Source organism: Pagrus pagrus (genome assembly GCF_965226575.1).
Source record: "Pagrus pagrus genome assembly, chromosome: 5".
Classification (NCBI taxonomy): Eukaryota; Metazoa; Chordata; class Actinopteri; order Spariformes; family Sparidae; genus Pagrus; species Pagrus pagrus.
The window spans coordinates 19,222,191-19,247,851 of record NC_140189.1 but is presented as its reverse complement, the minus strand read 5'-3'; the positions used below and the strand labels follow the sequence as shown (position 1 = coordinate 19,247,851).

The window sequence follows — 25,661 nt, the reverse complement described above, 5'->3', positions numbered from 1 at the left end:
AGGCCTATTGGGCTGAATATATTGAGGAAATTCAGCAGCTGCCCCTTATTTCTTGGGGCTAAAGCAGGGATCTTTTTAAAAACGAAGTCAGTGGTTAGGGAGAGATCAGTGGTTGCTGTATTTATGCATTGTGATGGGATGTTTTTAATTGGGACAGACTACAACATTACCCTTGCAATGCTATTAAAATCACTCCATGCCAGGCCTTTTTTCTCCCCCAGACCGCATCACAATGCCTCCAGCGCTGTCTCCAGGGGTTTACTTCTCCCCAGAGAGCTGCCAGTCTGTGCTCTGACGCGTGGTCTCTTCCACTAGGACCCTGACTTGCTTTACAGCAGAGCAGCAGAGGGAGAGCAAAGGAGGGGAAGGGTTGGAGATGGGAGCAGAGGGAAGAGGAAGCGAGAGAACAGAACACAAAATTCCATCTGTTCTGGGTTGGATGGCTCATTTTTTAGCCTGGAGAGAGCAGCTTTGAATCCAATTTGTGCCTCTTGCCAACTGTGTCCCAGAGTCCCTTGTGGGGCCAGGAAAAAAAAAACGGCAAATGGCTGACAAGCTTACAGTGGGTCAGGTCAAGGCTGGACCAACCCTTGTTGGGACAGGCTTAGTTTGGCTGAAGTAGGGTCAAGAATGGATGTTTACCATAAGGACAATAACCAAAGGCTTTTAATAAAACATCTCTCTACTTCCAGTTCTCTTTTTTTCTTTGGCTCTCCTTCTTTGTCCCACACCTGGATGAAAACGGCCTCACTAATGAGGAGATGCTGTGTAGCATTTTTTAGTGCATTCAGTATTTTCCCCCCCATAGTCCAATTTGCTTCTTGGTCCTTGAAAAACTCCTTCAAAGCTGTTTAAATAAAAAGAGCCAAATAGATTGAATTAAGAATTTCTATTCTGATTGAAAGCATATGGCACTGTTGACTACTATCATATGATGGGCTCTTGAATCAGGTTTTCAGAATTCCTGAGTATGATAGCGCTGCCATTTTCCTCAACGCATAATACTAGTATGCTTGTTTATCATATGCTAAAACTACAGTGAAACATGAGTTTAACACCACATTTTGTAGGCGGGGTTAATAGTGCTGCAAAAGAGTGTCACTGTATAATGTCATGGTCCCATTCTTTATGCACAGCCCTGAGCGTGAAAGATGCCCGTCTTCATTTAATGGGTTGCAAAACTTAGCCAGCTCTGACTGAACTATATGATACCCGTATGTGTAAGTAGGATCATCTGTGCACCAGCATACACGTGTATGTCTGTGACGTTTCCATAAATTATTCCAAAATTCCATATAGAAGTCACACTTTCCAGTCCATGCTCGCCTCTGACCGATAAACAACAAACGGGCACACCATGACTGAGATGCTGGTCCTGCATATTGAACGAGGCTGCAGTAGATCAGAAACGGTGACTGATCTTTCCACTGTTTTCTCCCCAGGGGGAAAGGGCCACTGAAGAATACGTCTGATGTCATCAGTGCTGCCAAGAAAATTGCAGAGGCTGGATCAAGAATGGACAAGCTGGGCCGCACCATCGCTGACAATGTAAGTCGTTAATGAAGCTCCATTCCAAAGGGTTTAGTGTAATCTACACCTTTGTGCTAGCAAACCCAATATATAATTAGAATTGTATCAAAGTGCCACATCGATGTTGTCAGCGCTCAATAAATTAGCAACAAGTGCAGCTACACAAAAGATAAAGGAAAATTACTCCCTTGCCTTTGTTACATAATGCTGACGTCATGTCTATTGTAAAAAGACAGATTTCAAACTCTTCTCCAGTTTCATATTAACTTCGCCTACCTGTTGTGAAGTGGTGATGTAAGTGTGCATAACTGCTGTGTTAGAAAACAAGAGCACAAGTCACTAATCCTTCTCCTGCCAGAAAAATGATCCGTCATATGTCTATCAGTTATGTCATCATTGTGATGCTCACTACTTTACCACAGAAGTTCAACTTACTATCTACTAAGTCATGACCATTCAGTCTACAGTACAGAAGTTGACATTATGCGGCATAATGAACAATCTTCATTACCCAAATGCACGACTTGTTCTTAGCCCGTGTTTCTGAAGGAACTGACATCTCTGCGTGCTGCTGCGCTCACACTTAGTTTGAAAAAAACAAAGCTTTCATAGTGATTGCATCTTGACATGCCTGCCTTTTGTTTTTAAATTTCCTTAACGGCGTTTGCATGTGAGCCACATTTAAAAGCTCAGCATAGGAGGCAAACTTTTCTTTTGGTATATTCCTTATTACTTGAAGCCATGTCGGCTAAAAAACATTCAGTACATGATTTTTTAATTTTTTAATTTTGCAGAAATGCTTTTTTATTTCATTATTATAATTTTTTTCTTCTCATTTGCATATTTCAGAGCAAATCCAAGTAAAAAGCTTGGCATGGCACAGCCTTTCAGATGTTAACAACCGCTATGATTTGTGTTATTCATGAGACACTCCTTACCAGTCTTCACCAATTTCTTTCTGGATCAAACACTCCCCCCTTCTCTCGTTTCTCCATCTCGCACTCCCCAATTCCCGATTCCATCATCTCTCCACATCTATCCCTTACTCAAGAGACTATGGTCCTTGACATAGGGAAACACACATTCAATTATCCATGGCCTCATATTTCACTTAAATACTTGCACTGTACCACACCTCAGGGAGACACTGTACATGATTTATCCCCCAACTTATTCATGGACCATCTCTTGGGCAGAGACTTACTGCCTCTGTGACTGCAATATGTATACATTTTGTTGTTAAATCATGGAAGAGTTTAGTTTTGATGTCTGCAACCAGACATGGTTGTCAGATTGAGGTCTTCTCTCGTAAAGACAATGCTTGCGTCTTTGGTTAAAACATAACAGCTGTGGGTTTCCAACACTTCTATCTGAGAACATGTGCTCAGGAAGGCAGATTTCATTTCTATAAGATTGGAGGCGTTTGGCAGTCTCTCTTTTACTCTGGTTTTGTTGACATCTCAACAGATATGTTGGCAAAATGTTGCAACAGCATAAAGCCTCTTTGTTAAGTAATGAGATCATTCAGATTGAATGATTCATGGCTGACTACAAGACAGTGATTTTAGTGCTATGCATTGGTCATTAATGAATCTGTTTAAATCTGTTTTGCACAATAAGTAAATATTTGTCTCTAAACAGTCTAGGTTTATGTACACAAGGCTGTGGTTAATAATTGATTTAAGGATTATGTAGTTTTACGTCATAGCTTTTTTCTGCCGGTTGTTTGTGTATTGAGAAGAGATGTGATGCGGCTGCTGGGGCACTTGTGAAACATATTCCACATCTGCTGATACTGGAGAAAAAAAATTGGCTCACATTCAAAGGGGATGTAAGAGGTATATCAAGTACCTTTGTCTCAGTGGTGAACGATCAGGGGTTTCAATTATGCCAACACATACTGGAAACACCTGCATTTAGCTTTCAGCATAGATCTCTCCCTCATACTCTGACATAATGAGCTGCTGGCCTCCAAGAGCCCTGCACATCTGATATTTTATTTAAGGTGCCCTCAGATCCTTAATATTACAGGCCCACGTCTATCACAAAGTAAAAGTCTGATCTGTTCTGACCTAATTGCATCCGAATCATCCGAATAGGGAATAAGCTGTTCTGGAAAGTGACTTTTTTATGCCTCACTGCTGCTTTTGAAGATGCTTATTCACTTTAATGAAAACAGTGTTATCCCCCAAAGAAAACAGATGGGCAACTGTGCAGGTGTATGAGCGTGTGTGTGTGTGTGTGTGTGTGTGTGTGCATGTGTGTATGCCTATACAAACGTGGCTGTTGGCTGGCCTGCCTCTCTGCAAGCACATGTGTATGGATGTGTTAGATTTGGTTGACTGTTTTATTCTCCCATCTCCAGCCATTTGTAAGTACTTGTTTCTTTATCTTTTCTTCTTTGCATGTGTATGTTTGTGTCTGTGTACACTATTAGGGGATTTTGGGGTTTGAAGCACTCAACGTATGAATAAATGAAGAGCTTTGGCTGTTGGAACAGAAGTCTTTGCCAAGAGTGAGGACCCCTCCAGCCTCTGAACCCATCCAGCTGTCCCTCTTAGCCTTTCTCTCTCAGCAGAGACCAAAACACTAGCAGGCCAGGCGACACTCACCCGTAACACATCAGCCAGGGCTCCCAGGGATGGACACGGGGTGGAGGGGAGGCAAATGATGGGAGAGATAGAGGAGGTAGAAAGAAGGGGGAGTGCTTTTGTGTGGAGAGAGGAACATCCCTCCTGAGAGATGAATCCATTAAGAGTGCTTCGCCTTTTAATTAGCAGTATAATTGCCAGGTGGCAGTTTTTTAAAATTTATTTATTTACCCAGGCAGTTTATATTTAGGGTCGTATCTCTAACAGAGCAGGAGATGCCACAGGCCCACTGACAGCAAAAGCATGGCATGTTAGAACGGTCCAAATACTCCAACAGCAATAGTTAAGTGAATCACCAACAAGATGCTCACATACTGACGGAAAGTCAGAGGAGCAAAGGCGTTGCTGGGACTCCTCATTAACCTAGGCATATTAATCACTTGTGCTCTGTGCCTCTGGCCTGCAGGGCCTATGAGGGTTTACTCCTCATATAAAACACATCGGCAGATGGTCCCTGACTGATAGCACAGCATCTCACCCCACATTTTCCTTTGCAAGACTTTGTCATTGCTTGTTTTGGTTCGTGCATATTGTGTTCAACAGAGAAACGCAGGTGGACATGGTCTAGTTGGGCGTTTTCTGAAAAACAGTTTAATATGTGTAATAGAGCCTTGTTAAAGTTTAAAGAAATGAGTGTAGTGCAGAGATGAGCTGCAGGATTTAGGTCAGTGCCGTACAAAGGTCTGCACTGCAGTTTATTAAGAATTTATGACCCTCCTCTGCAGGGCACCTTATGAGAATTCCATCTGAGCAGGCTGGTAAACAAATAATGCTATGTAATTGAGATTTATAATGCAAATGTGTTAGCCACTATGTAGCCCATAAATTTCTGCTGCTTGCCTGCTCGCCACATAAACACTTGCATGTACACATACAAAAACATGCACATAAAATAAGGCTTGCATATTTAGAGAATGGGCATGTGCTAGCCGTGTGTGTGTTGTGCAAGCTTTATTCTCATGATGTATACTGACATACATAGTGTACTTTTCCAATTTGCATTCAATCAGCAGAGATTTATGGTGATCCATGGGCTCTGTTGCTGGTCACAGTCTAATCCCCGCTCTGGCCCTAGACGCTTTACAGCAGACAGGGCTGTAAATTACCTACTGCAGTGGTAGAGGAGCAGAATCACCCAGAGAGCCCACAAATTCTCAGCTCAGCAGTTCAAGGGTCAGCCCTCAGCCAACTGCAGTTCAGCTCAACCAAGTATAGCCCACCTAATTTGCTGGTTGAGAAAATATATCAACTCCCAATTGATTGTTTTGAAATGCATTTACCCATGACAATTCAATGTTTTAATGTTTTTTGTCAATCCTGAAGGCCAGGTAAAAAGAGGTTGGCCTTGAAAGGGGCCACCTTTGTAATCCAAAGAGCTCTTAGAGATGGAGAATCCATTTTAAAGGAAAGTGGCGAGAATGGCCAAAGACAGCCAGCCATTTGATTCAAAATGGATACATGTTGACAGGCTGTATTGTGTATAGCTATTGAATACATTTCTATAAAGCCACGAAGGCCTCAGGTATAGTCTTTGTTTTTCAACCTGAAAATGCAAATCGGAGGTTTTGGAGCAGTCAGGTATGAAGTGAGCCAACAAGGCAGTCTAGCAAAATAAAAGTCAAAGTCCAAATGTCCAAAAGTTAAAAGTATAAATGTTTCAGCATGCCTGTATGTACTTTACTGCTCTGTAGCAGCTGTGCTAAGTGAACAATTTTGCTTACAAGTACTACAGTGAAATGGCTGACTGACAGGTGCAGCCTGAACATTAAAAATTGATGAGGGCCATTTAATTGGTCCCTGTGGTTACCTCTAGAGTCGGCCGTTTTTGGCTTGCCCCCAGCTTGATTTTCTCCTGTCATAGCCAGACTCCCTGTCTGCTTCAATGTCACATTATCATTCCCAAGTGCCGGTGTGATTGAATTGGCCCCACGCAAATATGGAGCATCTTTTTTAGCAGATGCAACGAGGAGAGATCTGGCTATCATCACTCTGTTTGAAATTGATCTTGATTGATATTGGTAGACCATGGCAGATTTATATTTAGCCATCAATGGTAACAGAATCATGACCAGACGGAGAAAATCTAATGAACAGCACATTAACGAAGCTGTGTACAGAATACTCCACCACACTCAACTTTACCAAAGGTCTTGTGAATAGGTGGATGGAATGATTCTGCTCTGTTCAGTAAAACCTCTAAATTTTCCACTTCTCACAGCCCTCTCATCTGTCTGGAGAATGATGCTTCAGTTTTTGCCATTCTTTTCACCGCTACTGTTTTCAGGTTTTAAATTCGGTGTGATATATGAAACATTATTTATATTACAATGAATTCATCTTGATGTATCTTAGGTACACAGCTTAAAATGGATCATTTCCAATCCCGCTATCTTAGTTCAGTTTTCATCTAACATAACAGAATGTTATTTCCAGTGCTTTGTTTCCTCTATCTCTTTAAAGTATGCAATAGATCTCAGTCGCACTGTTTTTCCAAATGGCAGTCAGCACACTGTAAAAAAACATATCTATGCATCCCTGCAACTCCTGTGGCAGTTTTGATGTTTAATGCCAGATAAGGTTCCTGGTGACTTCTCATCCTGAAGGTCCTTTCTCATGTTTAGGCACACTTAATAATCCACAGCCCTCCACCAAAAACACAGACACAAATGTCTTGATTTTTTTTCCTTTTTTTCCCTCCTCTACCTGAGAGATGTTTTGTAAGTTGGAGCTGTAAAACCACATGGCAAAATGTGCTAGCTGCTCTGAGGTTTAAAATTTGTTTTCTTCCCTTTGAGCTATGATGATCCAGCCACGCCACACAGTGAAGCTCGCCTGAATGAAGGTTTTTGTGTTTGTTTGAGCTTGTCTTTTAACTGTGGCAGGAGAACAAATTGGCCTGTCAACGCGTTATGATATGGGATGATTTATAGGACTGAGGCATAGTTATCAGTGTACTTGGGGAAATAAAAACGTTTTCTTTTTAGCCATTTAGCTGTATTTTCTCTGGCTCTCTGGATAACCAGACCAAAGTGTAGAGGATAAAGCAACAGGCAATGAGGACTCAAAGCAAAAACATTCAAAATCAACTCACTTAGATCTGAGAATATTGGGAGTATCACTTTTCTCATGACAGGAAGTGACTGAAAAACAAAAGATATCAGAAAACACCCCTGAGTTCTCAGCCCTGTGGCACTCCCCAACACTTTGCCAGCAGCGGCACATTAGAATGCTGCCGTGTCAGTAAATATTGGAAATTGGCATTTCCTCTGGGTGATGCGTCCTGAAAGGTCAGTGTTGGGCGGCAGCAGCACAGTGGCTCTGCCTCTGTCTCAGCTCTGTATAATGGAATTCAGAGGAACTGCATGGCATTTCCAATGATGGGACCTGACCTTCCTGATCATCATTTATATCATGGACATTACCCAACACATAGCCCAGTGAAATCCTTTTGTTCAACATCCTGCTCTGTCATTCTTATTGCCTCATTTCTTTCTCTTAAGATGTGAGCTTTATGTTGTCAAGGGGAAAAAAAAGATTTTTGCTTGTGTTTTAGACTGAATCCTGTGTAGAGCAACAGCTTAAATGCTAAGGAAGAGCAACCCACACACTTACAAAGTGAGACCCTCATGAATATGGAATATCCTAAAAGTTGTGTAAGCCATTGTTACTGAAGAGATTCAGTTAAGCAGCTGGAATAATGATCCACCACCCTTTGACCAAACTTTGATGTTTCACCTTTATTTTTCTGAGATGGCACTTAAAGCCAGCACTGAAGAGACCAGAACAACTCTCCAAGAATAATTGACATTTCTACATGTACTGCCAGCTCCTTTTGAAACACGGTGACTCACCTTTTCTATTCTTTTGCCTTGAAAAGATATCAAAACACACTGTGTGTATATTGCGCCTCCTCCTGATTTGCCATCTCACAAGAGTGGCTGACCAAGCAAGGTTAACTGTCCCAGTCCATAACTGACCGCACAGCTTGTGGGGAAACAAGCAAGAGGCTCTATCATCACATCCAGTTTGAGGAACATTTCACAGCGGCACTCAGGACAAGACGGGGGGTGGGAATTACAATGATGGGCTCTAATGGTTGAAGTCACTATAAAAGGAGGGTATTAGTCACTGGAACAAGAGTGATGATCCCATTCTTTTTCACACTGGAGCAAATTTTGTTTTGTGAAATACAAATGAATTGTGAGGCTAGATGTGATTTTCAATCAGTCACACCTACATGATGTGTCAGAGTTGTGCCTGGGCAAGATATTGAACTCCAAATTGCTCCTGATGACTGTGTGTGAGTGGTTGTGTGAATTGCTGAGCATAGAAACGTCATGGGGGAGCTTTGGATAGAGAGCACTGTATCACTCCTGATGATCAGCTCGGCTCCTTGCATGGCAGCCTCTGCCATCAGTGTATAAATGTGCGTGAATGGGTAAATGTTGTAGAGCCCTTTGAGTGGCCAAAAAAAAAAAAAAAGAGTATGATATAAAAAATTAAAGTCCATTTACCATACCATTAAGTATAAAAGCAGAGACCTAAGTTTCCTTGTTAAAATGTGTGTTACCTACTGATGGATCTAGGAACATGAATACAGTACAGTGAGAGTAGTTTGGTCTTTGAGGTGCTTTAGTTTCTGAGTACCACCCGAGTTAATCACATAAGACCTCTATTTGCATTACTGAAACAATCCAAGGTGTTCTTGTCTCTTCTCTGTGCAACTTATGTATTCACATGTCACAGTCAGAGCAGCCTTGCAGAGTTTCCTGAGTGCTGAGTGAAGCCAGCAGCTGAGCTGAGTACGAGCACAAGTGATGCTTTCACAGTGCCCTGCTCTCAGCCGTCTGAATACTTCCCCAAGCCCTCATTAGCATGGCTGCTGCATTCAGCCTCATCCGAGGTCTTTGCCATAGTGTGTGTGCGTGTGCGTGTGCGTGCGCGCGCGCACACACACACACACTCACACTCACACTCACACTCACACTCACTCTCTCACTCTCTCTCTCTCTCTCTCTCTTTTACTTACTTACAACCCCCTCCCAACTACAGTTGAATCCTCCTGTCTACGTCCCGTTCCCCCGGTTGGATTTCTCCCCCTTATTTACTCCTCCATACCGTTCCCCCTCTGGCTCTCTCTTCATCCTCGTCTTTTCTCCAACTACTTATTTCTCCCTGGTTCTTTCCTCTTTTTTTCCAAACTTCCTCCCTCTCACATTTTCTCCAGTCTCTCAGCCATGTATTAACTCCTCTCCTGTGTGATGATCATCCCCTCCAGCACTCTTTCTCCTCATCTCCTCTTGCATACCTTACTTTAATAGAATGTCAACTCGTACATTTCCCTCCTCTCTACTTCGTCCATCCTTCGATTAATCAGTAGTGGATGGTCGCGATGGAGAACACTATTATTAATATTGTCACAGGACATCTATAGAGCTCTCAATAAAGGAAGACATCATTGAAATGGGTTTAGTTGTTTTTGTGACCTTTAACTTTGTATTGATGTATGTACATAGGGTAGGTTTCTCTGAGCAGGGTGAAAGGAAGTGTCCTTATCCTACTATAGCTCCCCATCACTCTGATATATGCTGTATGAACGAGCACGGTTCTACCGAGATGCATGCATCTACATGTCTCGGAGTGAGTGCATGATATTCAGCAGAGCGCTCTGCACTCACACCAGGGATACTGACGCGCTCAGCAGGATTAGACACATCATAAGTCCTAGTCTGTTGGTAGTGTCGAAAAAATCTTTTGCATAGAGAAAACAGGAATTTCCTAACCATCTGTGGATCAGTTCACTTTAGTAGTGGTAATAGCCATTATTGAGACGTGTCCTCTCAGTGTGAGTTGCTCACTTACAGCAAGAGGAAATGCATCTTGATTTTACATTCAAACACTCTTGCACAGTTGAGTTTTTCAGCGCTGTCCTCACCAGCTTCGTCCTGCAGAGATCCCACCAATTAAAAGATTGGCTGCTATTACCTCGTGTTCACCTTTTCCTTGCTCTCACAATCAACAGCTGCCAGCTGACTCCTCCTCCAGACAGCCAAGCACCTGCAAACAGCAGTGTTTTAGCTAGTATTTGCTCTTGGCACTCTCACTCGCATGGTCACACTGGTGCTTTTCACAGGTATAGTTTGTTAAAAGCTGCCAGCCGCTGATTACGTGTAACGGAGTCGGTCTCACCATGTCACGGTCATTGCTGACATACCGTTTGTGTCTGGTCACTATGCTGACACTTACCATCTGATGTAAAGCATCAAAGCCCCATCAGGGTGTTTACATCTCTGACTTGATGAGCAACTAAGAAGAGCACTGTGGCCTAATTACTATGCTGGCAGGGGGCTTGTTTAGCAGACTAGAAAAGGGATTGGAAATGGCGTTCCAAGGTAAAACCCGAGTCTAATTATGATGAGATGAAATAATTCAAAAAGATTGCCAACGCTAAATGAGATGCATTTGTGAGGCGCTTCACATGCTGCCACTTCCAAGTGGGGTTTATGTTAATGTATTGGATTTCTCAAAGTTGATGAGTTTTTTATGGCTCCAACGTATTTTGAGTTGGGTTCCTAGCTGACTTTGACAATATTGTTAATGGTTTGTAGGAAGCAACAATACAAGGCTTTTCCAACTTGGTATTGAACCCATGGTCTCAGAATTGTTTTGCTAAACATTTTAAACTTCCTCTCATCCATTACATGTGTCTTCTTAGATTTAATTGAAATTGGTGAGGCCTGTTTGAGTGCTTTTCTAACCCTGAGCAGTTTATTCACACCTACACAACTTAAGTCATTGTTCAAATTGTTGGGAAAGAGGGTTCTCAAACATTTTTCCCAGAAGTGACAGCTGGGATAAATCTATGAACAGGGCTGCTGTTTACACTTTGGATCAAGTAATTTTGTTTCCAAAAAGACTTTCACACAAGATCATTACCACCACCTAAAATTCAGTGATTGACAGCCGTGTTTTCCTGCTAATAGAATTTGCATTCCGTGTGACTTGATCATGCTTAACCCTGTGAAGATGAGTTATCAATCTACCAGGTTGTGGGCGTGTGTTTGTCAGTTTGGCTCTGAGCACGTCCCTAATGTGGGTGTCTACCTTACCTGTCACACTGCTACTAACTCATCTTGATAAAGTGTGAGATCATTGCGTCTGTAGTATCACATAAATATTCAGATTGAGTCATGCCAGCAAACGACTAAAGTGACAGAAATTGATTCATCATTCAACCTGCATGCAGGTAGTGTTATATTCACAGACCTGTTTGTGCTTATATACCTACTAACGAGCACATTAGTTAAACATGACGTCTTTTCTGTCTTGTAGTGCCCCGACTCCACCTGTAAGCAGGACCTCCTCGCCTACCTGCAGCGTATTGCCCTGTACTGCCACCAGCTCAACATCTGCAGCAAAGTCAAGGCTGAGGTGCAGAACCTGGGGGGAGAGCTGGTTGTCTCTGGGGTAAGTTCAACATCATTTTAACCTCAGACACATTGTCTACAGTTTGCTATCTTTATTGTGTGAAAGGCCCTGCAGTAACTGAAGAGTAGTAGATCAGTTGACACTATTTGAGGACTGCAGGGGGGCTGATGAAAACACTGCAGGTTTCAAAACCTTCACAAAAAAGGGTAGACATGTAAAATGAGACTAAAAGGGCAGTTTTATCCTGAAGCCTTAAGGATTCAGTGTATTTTGGTGAGAAACTTAAAGTGGGTTTGTTTCCAATTAAATCTCTACAAGGTACCTTTAATTCTAAAGTAGAAAGATAATTAAATCAATGGATTTCATTGGCTACTTTCTAAAGTTTTATTATCTGGTGTTGCCCAAATACATTAAAAATACTAAGACTTACTGGCATTGGCTGTTGGTTGTGATTAGTTTATGATTCATTCTCTGCTCTGTAATTTGCAGCTTATATTTAATATCGAATCAACAGATAAGAGAAATAATGGTTTTCTCTGAGCGTGAGAGGACTAATGTTGCCCAAATGTTTCCTAACCTTTATTACCTCTTAAGATAAATCTGCAACACCAATGTTTACAGAGCCTTTTAAGCATTAATTAACCACTTAGTCGCCAGTCAAATTAATTAAAATAGGTTTCCTTTGTGTGCAGGAAGTAATGAATTCCTCCCTCTTTTCTGTAGAGCCGAAATGAGCCTATGCTTCTGACAGTCCACGTCAAGTGTCACCAGCGTCTCTGAAGCTATTAAATTGTGGAGATTAAATTAGTGTGACCTTTTTCCCTATTCTCAAATTTCTCACATCTGTTTGTATGCCAGACAAACTCTGAAAGGTCGCTAATTCCTCCGTACAAACACTTGGGTCTCGGTTATTCTCCCAGAAAACTTGCAGTACAAAATTGGAAGACTTGAGAAACACAGGAGCAGTTTACTTTTTACTCAAATTCAAAACAGATGTAAAGTCGGAAACAGGTTGTGCCTTCACTGTTTTACAAGGCTAACCATTTCTCTTGGTGTGCTCTCTTCTCTTTCATGTGCTCAGTTGGACAGCGCCATGTCCCTTATTCAAGCAGCAAAGAACCTGATGAACACAGTGGTGTCCACTGTCAAGGCATCTTATGTTGCATCTACTAAGTACCAGAAGAACAAAGGCATGGAGGCCCTCAACATGCCAGCTATCTCCTGGAGGATGAAAGCTCCTGAGAAGAAGCCTCTGGTGAAGAGAGAGAAACAGGATGACGGCCAAACCAACAGAGTCAAGAGATCCTCTCAAAAGAAGCATATCAACCCCGTGCAGGCTCTGAGCGAGTTTAAAGCCATGGATAGCATCTAGACTCCTCCTGTTGTCCATTCAAGGGAACACAAAAATATTGACCAATGAGTTTATATATAGATGGAGCTTGTCATTCTTTCAAAAAGAAAAGGTTTTATCATATTTGTTCCACCTTTGCATAGACGGCTTGTCTGTTTGATCCATTATATTCCTACACTGCCTCATTTCTATTCCATAAGTTCACATTTGCTATAGTCTGTAGCATTAACTGTGTCTTCTCTGGGAAATGCAGCTCGAGGGAAATCAACTGGACAAAAGCATTTTTGTACATTTCCCATTTTTTCTTTCCTGTTTATGGGGAGAAAGGGAGTGGATTTCATAGATATTATAAGAACTAATTCCAGGAGGCTTGTGATTATTTAGTATTCTAACCAGTTTTATAATAACACTGTGGGTTCTCTCAACTATAATGTTTGATCATGGCTATATACCTTCTGTACTGCAAATATCAACTATGCAAAATCTCAACTGCCTTGTTTTAACTTGGGCAATAACTGTAGTTTATTTGGATGTGCTGGGCTAACTGGTAAGATTTTAAATAAGGTTCAGCTGTAATGAACCAAAGTCAATATATTTCTATGTGTGCCTGTATTTTTATAACTTTATAAATACTTTGTTAAGCCACTATAAACAGTTCAAATAAGTTTAAGATGACCCTAAACAATGTTTTCAGTGATAACCGTATACCCCCTTGAACATTTGGACTGGTAAATGTCCTCTCCTTAAAATGTAAACATCTCAAGTTTTATTACGTTTTTTTTTTTCATGTTCACACGATACAGCAAACCAAAAGTGACAGCATTTTCCCCAGCTTTCTGTTTTGCTGCATCCTGGTACATGTGCTTGATCCTACCACACAGATCCACCCAGTTCAGTCAAACTTTGTAAATAAGCCTCAACTCCTCAGAGTCTGGGAGAACCCAGTGGGCTAAACAATGAGTAGACCCTGCGTCGGTCCTCTCGAAAGCCGACAAGCTTCATTAACTGACAATGAGACCAAACACCTCCACAATATAAGAATGTGTCCAAATTGAGGGATCAATATGTTTCCTCTCCACAGCTTAGAGGTAGGAGGGGATTTCAGCGACTTTAAACTCTTGCTTATTGTTTGTATTACTTGTCCTGAAGCTTGAACACTAATCAAGATTTGATGTCATGCACAGTCTTTATAAGGAAGTTGGAACAAGTTGGTGTAGGAGCTTTAAATTAATCAGGAGATGTAGCTGCTCTGTGGAGCCTTTTTCCCAGTCATACATAGTATACTCCTGCATAGTGGTGCATTGGTGTACAGCGAGGCTTTGAAATCCTGCTGCTTTGGTCTCGGGGCTGAATTTTTGTCTTGATAGTTTGACATCTGTGAACTGCAGAAGGATGGGCTTGTATGGTTATTTGACAGATGGATTTTTTTTTTTACTGTAGAAACCAAGCATTTCCAGAGTGTTTTTCAATGCGTTCTTCCTCACAGTTTGTCTCTTGCTGTATTTGAGTTTGGATTTGAATCTTGAGTGATATCAAACTACTTTGCTGTGGATTTTTTTGTTATTGAGAGCTGACTTATTAGTGCACATGTTTCTTGTATTCATGTGCCTGCTTTATATCTTAATAAACAATTGAAATGAAACCATTTTTTTTTTTTTTTCTCATCTGTACTTGAACCCTGTTTTTCCTTTATATGCTTTGCCATTATACCAGATTTGTGTTGTAGTAAGGTTCAGAACTAAGAGTGCAATCCTGAAAGAGTCATTTTTGCTCTCAACGGTGAAATGAGTTTTGGCACACTGAGCATAATTAAGGCATTACATCATGTATACATGCCTCCCATATAGTCTCTATTACTGACTTGAGGGCTATATACAGTATGCTCTTGTAACTTCTGTAATTGGGTTGCTCTACTGTTGTGGGTTATTTTCTTTTAAAAACACAAACTAAGTGCAGCTTTTAACATCAAACGCAGTCTTCAGTCTTCTGGTGGTGTTTCTTAAACAACAGCCTGTGAAGAAAACCCAAGACTCAGGAAAGAGCACAATGTGAAGATAAATAGATCTGAAGCAACAAAGTATTTGGAATGAACGCTCCATTTTTTCCCCAAAGTGCTGTAGTAATCGCACATCAGAGTCAGCGTGAGTCATCACTGAGGAGACACTAAGAAGACAAATCCACTTCTTCATATTCTTACATGCAGATCAGACAAAGTATCACTACATTTGAGCGTTTTTTGATGATTGTTATTTATTTAGTCGGTACCCTACCTCATCTAAACCCACTCATGAGTCCTATTTCTTCAGATTCCCAGAATAACTTTTAACAAGTGACAGATAGTAGATGTGAAGTACATGGAGAGAACCAGAGTGACAAGATTTCCATCCTGGCCTGCTGACGAGCAATCAAACTGCTCTGCTTTACTTTATCATGTCATTTACAGATTGTTTCATCAGACAAGATGTAAACACACTGACACTAATGAATAAGGAAAAGTATTACAAAGCCAGAAGTGTAAAGTAACAAAAAACATTGGCGCAAATAGTATGTTGAAGTGCAATTTGAAATATTTGGAAAATAAATGGCACCAGTCCTGATCATGAGCTCAGCTGAAAATGAAAACTAGAATCGTACTTGGGAGGTTTATAACTCTATAAATAGATTATTTCTCACTCCTGTCAAATTGTATAAGAAGGTATTGTGACTCGATGTTTGTTGACACCTTGTTCCACATGGTTTTGGATTGCACAATAACAAAGGTCTTTTGGGAAAATGCTACAAAATCCCTGGGTAAGATTTTAGGTCATAAAATCCCTTGTGACTGAGTGTTGTGTATAAAGTACCAAAAAAGGCTTTTTTTTTTTAATCCAACTTCAACAAACAGTAACAACTGGGTGTATATGTGTGGAAAAACATGAAAGTAAGCAGTGAGTTGGAAGGAAGCAGGAGGATCCTACAAACATTGCTTCATATGTTTCTAGGTTTTAGTGTTGAGGAGCAAGATGAAATGACTTTGTCGATGGTAATGTGAGAGAATACAGCTACACATTTTAGAAAAATGTGGTCATATGTTTGTGACTGCCAGTAAGACTATGCATTTAAATATAAAGACTTGATCTGAAATACCTAATACATTTATCTATATCAGTTTTGTTTGTTTTTAAATAAAAATACTGTATGTTTTTAGCCCTGCTGTGAAGGGTGGATGGGGCAAAATGCTAGAGTGATTTCAGTTTCAGGTGATTAACTTATTCACCCTCTTCATGGCAGACATGTTGACATGTCAGGGGATCAAACACACATGTCAAGATAATAACCATGGATGCATTATACATATAATTTAACATGTATAAGAAATATAACAAATACATATCATATTTCCATGATAATAACATTAAAATGACTCCTTTGCATTAGGAATACCAGTAAGCCATGTCAGCCAGTGCGCATGCGCAAAAGCCTACTATAACGTCTGAAAGGGTTTTACTAATTAAAGAGAAGCCGCCAAAATTAAGCTAGCTAACAGACATAAAAATACACTTTTAAATATTTTTTTGGGACCCAGAAGTCTGAATCAGTAGGAATTTGAGCTGCTGTACCTGAGGAAACACTGGAGACAGAGGCGGGAGGTAAATATCTAGGAAAACAGCCGACTTTTAACATTAACATAATACTAGCTTAGCCAAAGCTAGGTCAGTTTCAGAGGAGCTAACATTAGCTGTCCTCGTTCAGTTCAGGTGCGACGTGTCAACCGCCCGACCCCCGCCCCGCCTGTTTCTGCCGCTCTGTGGCAAGTATCGGGAGTAAGAGAGCAAACCAAGTCTGGTCACAGCTAAGTAGTCCGTTTTCAAAGTGTTTTTGCGTTAAAGTGTGAGTGCCTCATACAAGGATAGAGACTGTCTGGTCTGGAGTACCCTGTGGGAGAATGGCTACTCTGTGGACATCAGTGGACCCAGCCGACCTTATGTAAACCCAGTCAAAAAACAGACTAGCAACACCTCGAATTCCTGCTATGAACTTCTGTTTTAAACTTGTAAAAACCTCTTCACTGAACATCAGTAAGTGATGCTTTACACTGTGAAGGACCAGCCAGTGGCATAGCCGGGGGTCCAGCTGACCTTTGAGAGAAACATTACCTGCTAGTTCACTAATGACTGGAAGGATGTTATCATGAGATGGTTCAACACCTGCTCGCTATCCTCAGCACTGTCAATGGTAAGTCAAACTTTATTTATATGTATTTTTACCACTGGTTTTATTGTGCTTCTGTCGTGTTTTTGCACATTGCACACATGCTAATGTGTGATTTTGCACGTTTTGTGTTCAACATAGATGTTGCTGCCTGCTGTTGATGCTTCAGCTCTTAGTAAGGTTTTGTGTATGCGTTCAGCTTTGTTGTCAGTACCCCTGATGGCCTTGAAGTCTGGCTGTTCGTCCTTGTTCAGCAGCCTTGAAGCTGATCTATAAATCTTGTTTCTTATGCAGTTGTGACACGGAGTGGGGTGCTGTTTTCAGATGCACGTGTTAGGATGCAGTGTTTTAGTCAGTGTGGCTTCAAGTAAGAAGCTTTGAATGCTGGACTCGAAGTCCACAATTTTTTGTTTGTTATGTTGCTACTATCTGAACACTATTTGCACCACCGCACAAAGTTGAAACTACCCTCCTCCCTCCAGAAATGTCACTGACACCCTGCGCTGACATCTTCACTGAACTTGTGCTTTATAAAACGAATCAGTATGTGGTGCCATGCACACACTGTTGACTGAAAAAAGAAGGAAATAGTTGAAAACAAACTGCCTTGGCAGACCTAGTCAGCATGGGCCTTACATTTCACAGTGGTATTTAGACTTGTACCCAAAATTCATTGTAGGGCTGGAGTCCCATAATGACCCATTCAGTATTACCCATATTCATTATCATGAATTGAATTTTCAAATATAATTCTTCCACTTCATCTCTGTGTAAATCAGGCCCTAACTGCCTATTATGAGTGGCCACGTTAGGAGCAAACCAGCTCCCTCCAATGTTAATATATCCAGGGTGGTTTGAATTAGTCTCTCTCTTTGAAAAGAAGCAGTACAGTTTGAACTGTAAAGGCCTGACACGTCAGTTAATGCTAATAATAAATCTCACATTTCAGTGAACCCAGTGTGTTGATGTAGCCTTTGACATGGGTTGACAGAGTGTTGTAGTGCATGAAGAAAACAAAACAAACAAGTAAGTGACCTGATTTATCAAAAGTCAAAATTACTTTCACTCGACCATACACAGCTAGACCCGAGGAAACAAACTTCATTGTACAATGAAAAGTCATAGGAATTGAAATTTGTGTATAATGTTATGAAACAATTCAGACAAAATGTTGTAAAGCAAACACACCCACACCTCATCTTTACTGTTATGGTCTGGTCCATCAGTGCCTGCCTTACTGCACAGTGTATCTCTCCATAAAGTAACATTTTCAACCTCTGGAGGTCACAGTTGGAATTTTTAGTATGATTTTACATTGCACTGCAATGACTTACATTACTGTTTGCATACAATTTGAAATAATGTCCTTGCTTAGGCTGTAGAAGGCTGTGAGTCCCTCTAAGGCTGTGGGAAAAGTTTAGAATAACCTTTGCAATAGTTTTTGCCTTCCTTTGAAAAACGTTGCGTTCTTTTGTTAATTATTTTCACTGGAGCTGTCCGGTGTTGCTGTCTTTGTCCATACCAGTCTGAGTCCGACCCTCAATGGTGAGACCACAGTTACTGTCATGCTTACAATATAGATTCATATCAGATTACATACTTTGAGTAATTTCACACTTAACCATGCTAGAATAATCATTCTCAGATGAATATAGCCTGGGACTACATGTATATGTTTACCACTGTTGTTCTTGTTTAACTGTAGGCTAATGGTGAACCTTGGTTTGGTTTAGATGGAGCTGTCCAGTCTGCTGTGGTGCTGATTACTATTAATCGTTGTTACTGAAATTATTAGTCGGATCAGGTAAATCGATTAATCAATAGAGGTGGGTGCAATTCATCGATGTGGCGATGCATCGCGATGCGTCACGTGACGATTCGGCATCGATTAATTAACGTCGATGCTTTGCTAGGTCCGCGCATTTAGACAGAGGGTGGCAAATTGGCGGTCTGTTTTGGTCCGCCAATTTGACGCCTCTGAGGGTACACTTACTGCCGCCTCCATTGCTATCTAAATCCGAGGCGTCAATGTGCCGGCAATTGCGGGACATGGGCGGAGGTGTCGATAACGTGCACTGTTGTGCGACCCGCAGCCGGGAGTTTTAAAACCAGGAAACAGCTGATCACAGCAGTCAGTTCATCACTTCATCCGCGGATGTCAAGATGAGCAACTGGAAAGCCGCTGAGATCCGGGAGATGCTACCGTCTCCTCGGTCTCTGTAGCTGACAGCTAGCGGACACAACCAAACAGCTAGTAGCTGCTGACTGTCAGCTGTTGTGTAGCGGCAAGCTACGAACGGTCGCTACTTTTAAATTAAAAGCCCCCCGCTAAGAACCCAGTTCTAAAATCCAATGGGGTGCAATGTAAAGCTCTTATTTTGAAGACAACTTTGTTGTCACTGATCACTGCCCAACTTCGTGCTTCACGCCACGTCACGTCAGATGTTTACGCCTCATTAAATCCAGGGCTTGACTGTTTTCAGTGTTTTCCGCCAATAGAGGAGGCTCTCCTGCAAGTGGAGCTTTCCCTGGTCAAAGTTAAGTAGGTCAAAGTGCAAATGTTTACATAGTCATAAAATAAAATATTTTGTGTCTTTGAAAAATACAAGTCAAATGTTCAAAAAACCTTGTTATTTACTTTGAGTGTAGTTTTAGAGGAACTGAGTTAACTGATAGGCTATTTATTTACAAATATAGCCACAGATGAAGACAAAATCAATCTTGTATGGAAAAAAGCATTAAAAATTGCAATAATCGAAGAATCGTGGCCAATAATCGAATCGAAGCTCCCATAATCGAAATCGAATCGAATCGTGAGGTACCCTTGTTGGAACACCCCTATTAATCAATAGACATAAAATTAGTCAGCGCCTGTTTTGATAATGGATTATTTAAAACTTCACTGTTCCTGACTTGTTGGATGTGAGTATTTCCTTTTTTTTTTCTTGGTCCTGTATGATTGTAAATAAATATCTTTAGACTTTGTGTGTGTTGGATGAACAATACAAGCAATCTAAAAGCATAAACTCTGGGAAACTGATGGCTTATATTCTGACATTTTATTGATTAGTTAATAGATTAATCAAGAAAATAATGGATAGATTATACTTGACTCCAAGGCATGTCATTCTAATTTACGAATCTGCATTTTGTACAATTAAAAAATTAAGTAATTAAGTATTATTTAAGAAAAATCCATAGTCTGTCTTTATTTTTGTCTGAAGCCAATATAAGTAGTGTTTACAGTCACAATAGTTAACGTTAATACCTAGTTTGTTAGTTTTTGTTTATACCCGTTGTCTCTTTAACATCTGAGGGAATATTAGGCCATTGAGAACAATTTTCCAAATGACTGAGCAGACTTGTATTGCGATCGTGTAGGATTTTTATGTGTTGTTGCAATTTCATTCACTGGATCAGCCATAAAACAGACATTCATGTCTCATATTTTATCCATAAACAATTTCTCTATTGATTTTCTATAGAATTTACTATATTACGATACATATTGATTCTGCAATATAAAATTACATATACTGCAGTAGAGTTTTTCTATATGGCCCACCCTTAGCTGACTTATGTGGAATGATCTGAAAACTTTCATACAGCTGCACCTAACAGAACAGCACAAAAAACCTCTCACTTCACTGATGCCATCGAGCAAGTGTGAAGCCATACATTGCAGTGCCCCTCTAGTGGGAATGGCAATGCATATTAGCAAGACCTGGTGTTACAGTTATTATTTGACTCAGTTTATAACTACAGGACAGATTTTCAGGCCATTGCCTCAGGATGGTTTAGTGCTTCATTTCTCCCATCACAACAAAATGTTTGTCATATAAAAAACGATTAGCGTTGAAGGTGTCTGAGGCATGCCAGAATTGTATGCATAGTGGTATGTGGCTATAGGCTTATGGACTCTAAGCCTCACCTCATGTTTAAGCCAGAAGCCACTGCAGTTGTCCCTGCAGACGAACACATCTCTGTAAATACAGCTGGTCTCCAGAGACCAGTCGAGTCTTGACAGATAATAAGAGGACATCGGTCAGGCAGAAGACCTAAATCTTCTGCGGCCTTGTGAGTAAAACAATACAGTGTGGCCATGTGAGGCATTTGAATGCAGATATGATGCAAAGGTGACAGCCCCTCATGTCAAACCCCCCCTGCTGCTAACCCCCCCTTCCCATTTCTGTTTTGCTGTGTCACTCAAACTGCTGTCGTCGCATGACATGTTTGAATGAAGTTTTATCAATCACAGTGGTCAAGTGTGACAGTTTAATCAATAAGGTAAGTTTTCTCCGAGATTCCTATTATTTTAAAATTAGAGGACCTCAGCTGGGGGGAGGCAGGGAGGGAGTGGAGAGCAGGTTGTTGAGAAAGGGGTAGGGTGGGCTTATAGCTGTCGTACTATGCTGTACATAAACACAGGAATAGAGAGGATTTCTGAAGTATTAGCCGTGAACCAAGTGAGAGCGGATTGGCAATAAACAGCAGCTGCTGGACTGACAATCTATCAGTGTCACGGTGGACGTCTCAGATAGATGGACTTTGCTGTGTTGGAGTATAAATGTTAAATATGACTGGTTGAAAGGACCAGTGAACTACACCATACAGATGCCATAATGCCAAATAAGCTGGTCCTTCCTAAATGTCAATAGCTGTAAACAGAATCCAAGAGTCCGGTGGGTTCTGCAAGACACCCAGGGAGACTGTTGTTCTAATTTTTGGACTTTTAATGCTCTCCAGTTTTTCATTTTGTTGTGCTGAGCTCCTTTGTAGTGGAATCATTTGACAAGTTGCAGATGCACAATATCAAACCAAACGAGGTATTGGATCATAGACTGTTTATGCAGATGAGTCACTTAACAGTCGCTGCACACACAATGAAATGTCTTTTCTCTATTAAGCAAACACCAGAGGTAACAGGGAGGAGTGGAAACTTAGCTGTAATTGGGATGTATTTAATCCAATCTGAAGGTCTTCCATCAGTTCCCCTGACCTTATGAGCTTAACCTTTCAGGGCGTCATTAATAATGACATCTTCACATTAATATATTTTTTTTTTCTTGCCGGAGGCAGTCTGGAGGAAAAAGGTTCCAGAAGTCCCCTAAAGCCACAGCTGCAGGCTGAGAGCTGGGAGTTTGGGGGAACATTAATTACCTAAGGGCCAGAAGGAGAAATGGTAACTGTTGTAAGGTACTGAATTGTATATTGGCCTGGTCGTGTCAAGTTTATAGTAGCACAGTAACCCACTTATCATGTTTAATGGAAGTATTGTCCTTTGGGGGATTCATTTAGCTTTTCTTCGTAGAACTATAATTAGTGATGAGGTATGGGGGCTTTCAGTCTCCTCAGCGTTCATCTCATAAAGTGTAAAATTCCTCCCCTGTTGGCTGGTCGGAAATTTTTATTGTGACTGCTGAGTCTTAGGGCCAGTATTTTTATAGGCATGAGTCATCCAATGGTGAGCCACTTTGGTCCAAGACAGGAGAGATCAGCAATACATGCAGCACTGTCATCCAGCCTGTCAGGACTGGTTATGGTGTTAAACCAGTGACTGAATGGTGGAGTAATGAAATTTGATTAAAATTAGATGTTTAATGTTGTGTTTTATATATTGAAAATTAATATTTGTGATTATTATAAAAATGAAACATTGATCCCAGGTTGCAAATCATGGTTCCAAAGTAAATTAAACCTCATCTAGCCATAAAATCAATTGGTTTTCTCATCATAAAGAGCCCCTGTCTCACTAAACACAATTTCATACCTTCCCACCTTTTCATGGCATGGCTTCTAAGACCAGTTACATAAAATCCATATCCTAAAATCATCTCTTTCTAATGTGAGTGCAGGCCTAGGGCTTGTGAGTCTGAAACGCTGTAGAGTTGGATGCTATGTAATCCAGTGAAATGGTGCCAGCATTAAAAAGAGCACTATCTTTTCATTTAAAGTCACTTTTATAATCAGCTCCCAAGGAATGACAAAAAAGGCAGTAAAAAGTAATAGAATCAGCAGTGGCACAGACATAGGTAATTATGTTAAAAACTCCTTTCACAACGCAAGCTTGGGAAAAAAAGCTTATTACTGTAAGCCTCAGAGTGAGGGCTGCTGTCATTGTATTGCAAATAAATGGCTGTGGTGAACATGTGTGCGCTGTCCGGGACAATTTGTGTGATGTAATTAGATGTAAAATGCTTTTTAGCTTGCTCTTTAATTGACTTTTGGCTCGAGTGATTTGTGGCTATCAGGTTTTCCCCCTTGGCAGGGTGTTGTCTCAGGCCAACCGATTATTTGCAAACACCTAAATCCAGTTTCTTGAACCGGACTTGTTTCGATCAGCTCTTGTCTGGAGGTGATTTCTAAAACCCTGCGGAAGAACTGCTTTAAATGTACATATAATCCTTATTCTAGGTCTTCAGATTCCCCCAATGATACCCTCAGTTGCTTTACTTGAAATATATCCTGACAGTTATTTAAACAGACCCAGCTATTAAACATTCAGTAGAACACCTTTGCATAAGGCAATCCAGTAGTGTCATACAGCATTGCAGACTACCAATCATCTCTTATGTATTCCAGGTACCCTGCACTGTATTTTAATGGCTGACATCTCAGGGCTGCAATTCATGTGTGATTTATATCTTCTCAAGTCATCAGTTACAATCAGATCCAAGGATCTGACTTTGTGCTTGCAGGACAAGCATAGCTAATACAGAGGGGAGGAAACATAAAAAGAGCTGTGTCACATTCCCAATTTTTTAAGAAAATTTGAATCAAAGGTGTTGCAGTAGGGGTGGAGAAGGTTAGATAGTAGAAAGTAAGAGAGGGGTGACAGGGCTCTGCATTGGTACGCAAGCCTGTGTCTCATCCTTAAACCAATTTCCTTCCTCAATACTCCGGGGAGTGGTCTGATTTGCACCGTTTCCTTTCTCCGAGTAAGTGTTTATCCTGCTTTCACAATTAGATCTTGCTCCCAGCTGCAGCATTAATCAAATAGCCAGACATATTCTCCGCATTTGAAGATTGAGGGGAATGTGTCCTACATGTCTCCCTCTGTGGTAACAGGCTGTGAAGCAGCACGGTTATTTGTTAAGTAAGCGTCTCACACATACTGTACACAGATTTGACGGGTCAAGAGGATTTCAGAGAGCTCTGAAAGGGAGCCAGAGTGAAGGTTATTTATTTATATGGTGCCGGGAAACATGCTTTTTCGACCGATTGATTATATTGATAGTGCTCTTATTTTTCTTGGTTAGGTATTTTGTGCCTAAAAAGCACTTAAAAATGATGTCCTCACAATGCTCAAAAACACATTGTAAAAATATTTATATAGTTTTTTGAATGATTTGTGTTCCTTTAAGGCAGAGATGTTTTTCTGGATCTTGAAAAGTAAAACAAGTAAAGCAAACAAATACTTTGATTGAGATTTGTTTTTAGAGCCTGGCACTACATAATGGAGTAATTTAGCAAAATAACCATGGACACCATAGTTCATGGTTACAGAATAGTGTGGGGTGTGTGCATTTCTCTCTCTTCATAGCGTAATGTCACTAGAAATCCAGTACAATCACTTAATGTACTCCACTGCCCCACTCTACATATGGACTTTAAATGCTTTAATCGAAGACCTGCTCATTTTTATTGGTGTTCTTTATAGGTAAGGTTAGTGATGATTTTCAAATGCTCTCAGTGATTTGTGGCTAATTACAGCGAGAGTTGGTTAGACCACAAAAATGTATGTTTGCTCAGGGGCAGCGAGTTGGCTGGTGGTGAAACAAAGGCCACAATACACAGTGGGACCAAATCTGCTTTGTAGACAGGGAGCGAAGGCTATCTAATATAGTACACAGTGCAGATGAAAAGCCCAGCATGTAGTGTAGTTATAACTATAATGGGGGGGGGGGGGGGAGGATTTCTCAGAAAGAGATGACTTACCAATCGTCCAGTTGCCTCTGTCACCATGGTTACCTGTGAAAGTTGTATCATTCAGCCAGGAACATGCATGACAGCCAATTTATTAGTCTAGAATTATTTCTGATAGAGCTAGAATTGAGGGTGAGGGATAGTGAAGATACAGATCACTAATTGGTCTGTTTCATTATCCCCTATGATGCAGTGTACTGCTGGTGTCATGTTAATTATCATAAGCGAGACCTGCCACAATAACTCTAGCAACAAAGCGCCCAGCTTATTATTCACTTAATAATCCCTCCTCAGTTCTCAACTTTTATCTGCTGTGGAACGTGTCCCTCTACACTGGTGGAATTGTTTATTCTGTATTTTTACCCCACTAAGAGCGCTTTCCCTGCCAACTATATAAGCAGCTATTTTGCTGTGTTGGCCTAAATGATCTGCTTCCAAATGCAAGTGGCTAATGCAGCCCTCAGGTGGGGAGTTAACGCGTTATGTCTATTTCAATATTTAATGAGCTAAATGCCGATGCTTCCCAAAGAGTCGTAAAATCTGTGAAATGAGCACAACCTCTTACTTCTCATGGACAGGAATTA

The 25,661-nt window shown here is 40.9% G+C and overlaps 2 protein-coding genes across 8 annotated transcripts in view; both read left to right on the top strand.

Annotated features, from left to right (window-relative positions):
* The window catches only part of ctnna1 (catenin (cadherin-associated protein), alpha 1), a 79,120-nt gene extending 64,518 nt beyond the window's left edge, over positions 1 to 14,602 (top strand). For both annotated transcript variants that reach the window (XM_084353579.1, XM_084353578.1), the window contains exons 16-18: positions 1,443 to 1,548; positions 11,514 to 11,648; positions 12,691 to 14,602. In XM_084353579.1, the coding sequence (XP_084209705.1) occupies positions 1,443 to 1,548; positions 11,514 to 11,648; positions 12,691 to 12,981 (532 nt within the window). In that variant the 3' untranslated portion in view covers positions 12,982 to 14,602. The remainder of the gene's footprint in view (positions 1 to 1,442; positions 1,549 to 11,513; positions 11,649 to 12,690) is intronic.
* A 1,839-nt stretch (positions 14,603 to 16,441) lies between these two features.
* The window catches only part of LOC311257296 (uncharacterized protein), a 232,517-nt gene continuing 223,297 nt past the window's right edge, over positions 16,442 to 25,661 (top strand). For 5 of the 6 annotated variants that reach the window (XR_014622607.1, XR_014622608.1, XR_014622609.1 and 2 more), the window contains exon 1: positions 16,442 to 17,175. Coding sequence is in view for 3 of the 6 variants with exons in the window: in XM_084352839.1 (XP_084208965.1) it covers positions 17,136 to 17,175 (40 nt within the window). In the remaining 3 variants the exon portion in view is untranslated. The remainder of the gene's footprint in view (positions 17,176 to 25,661) is intronic. The other variant, XM_084352838.1, reaches the window with a different exon arrangement.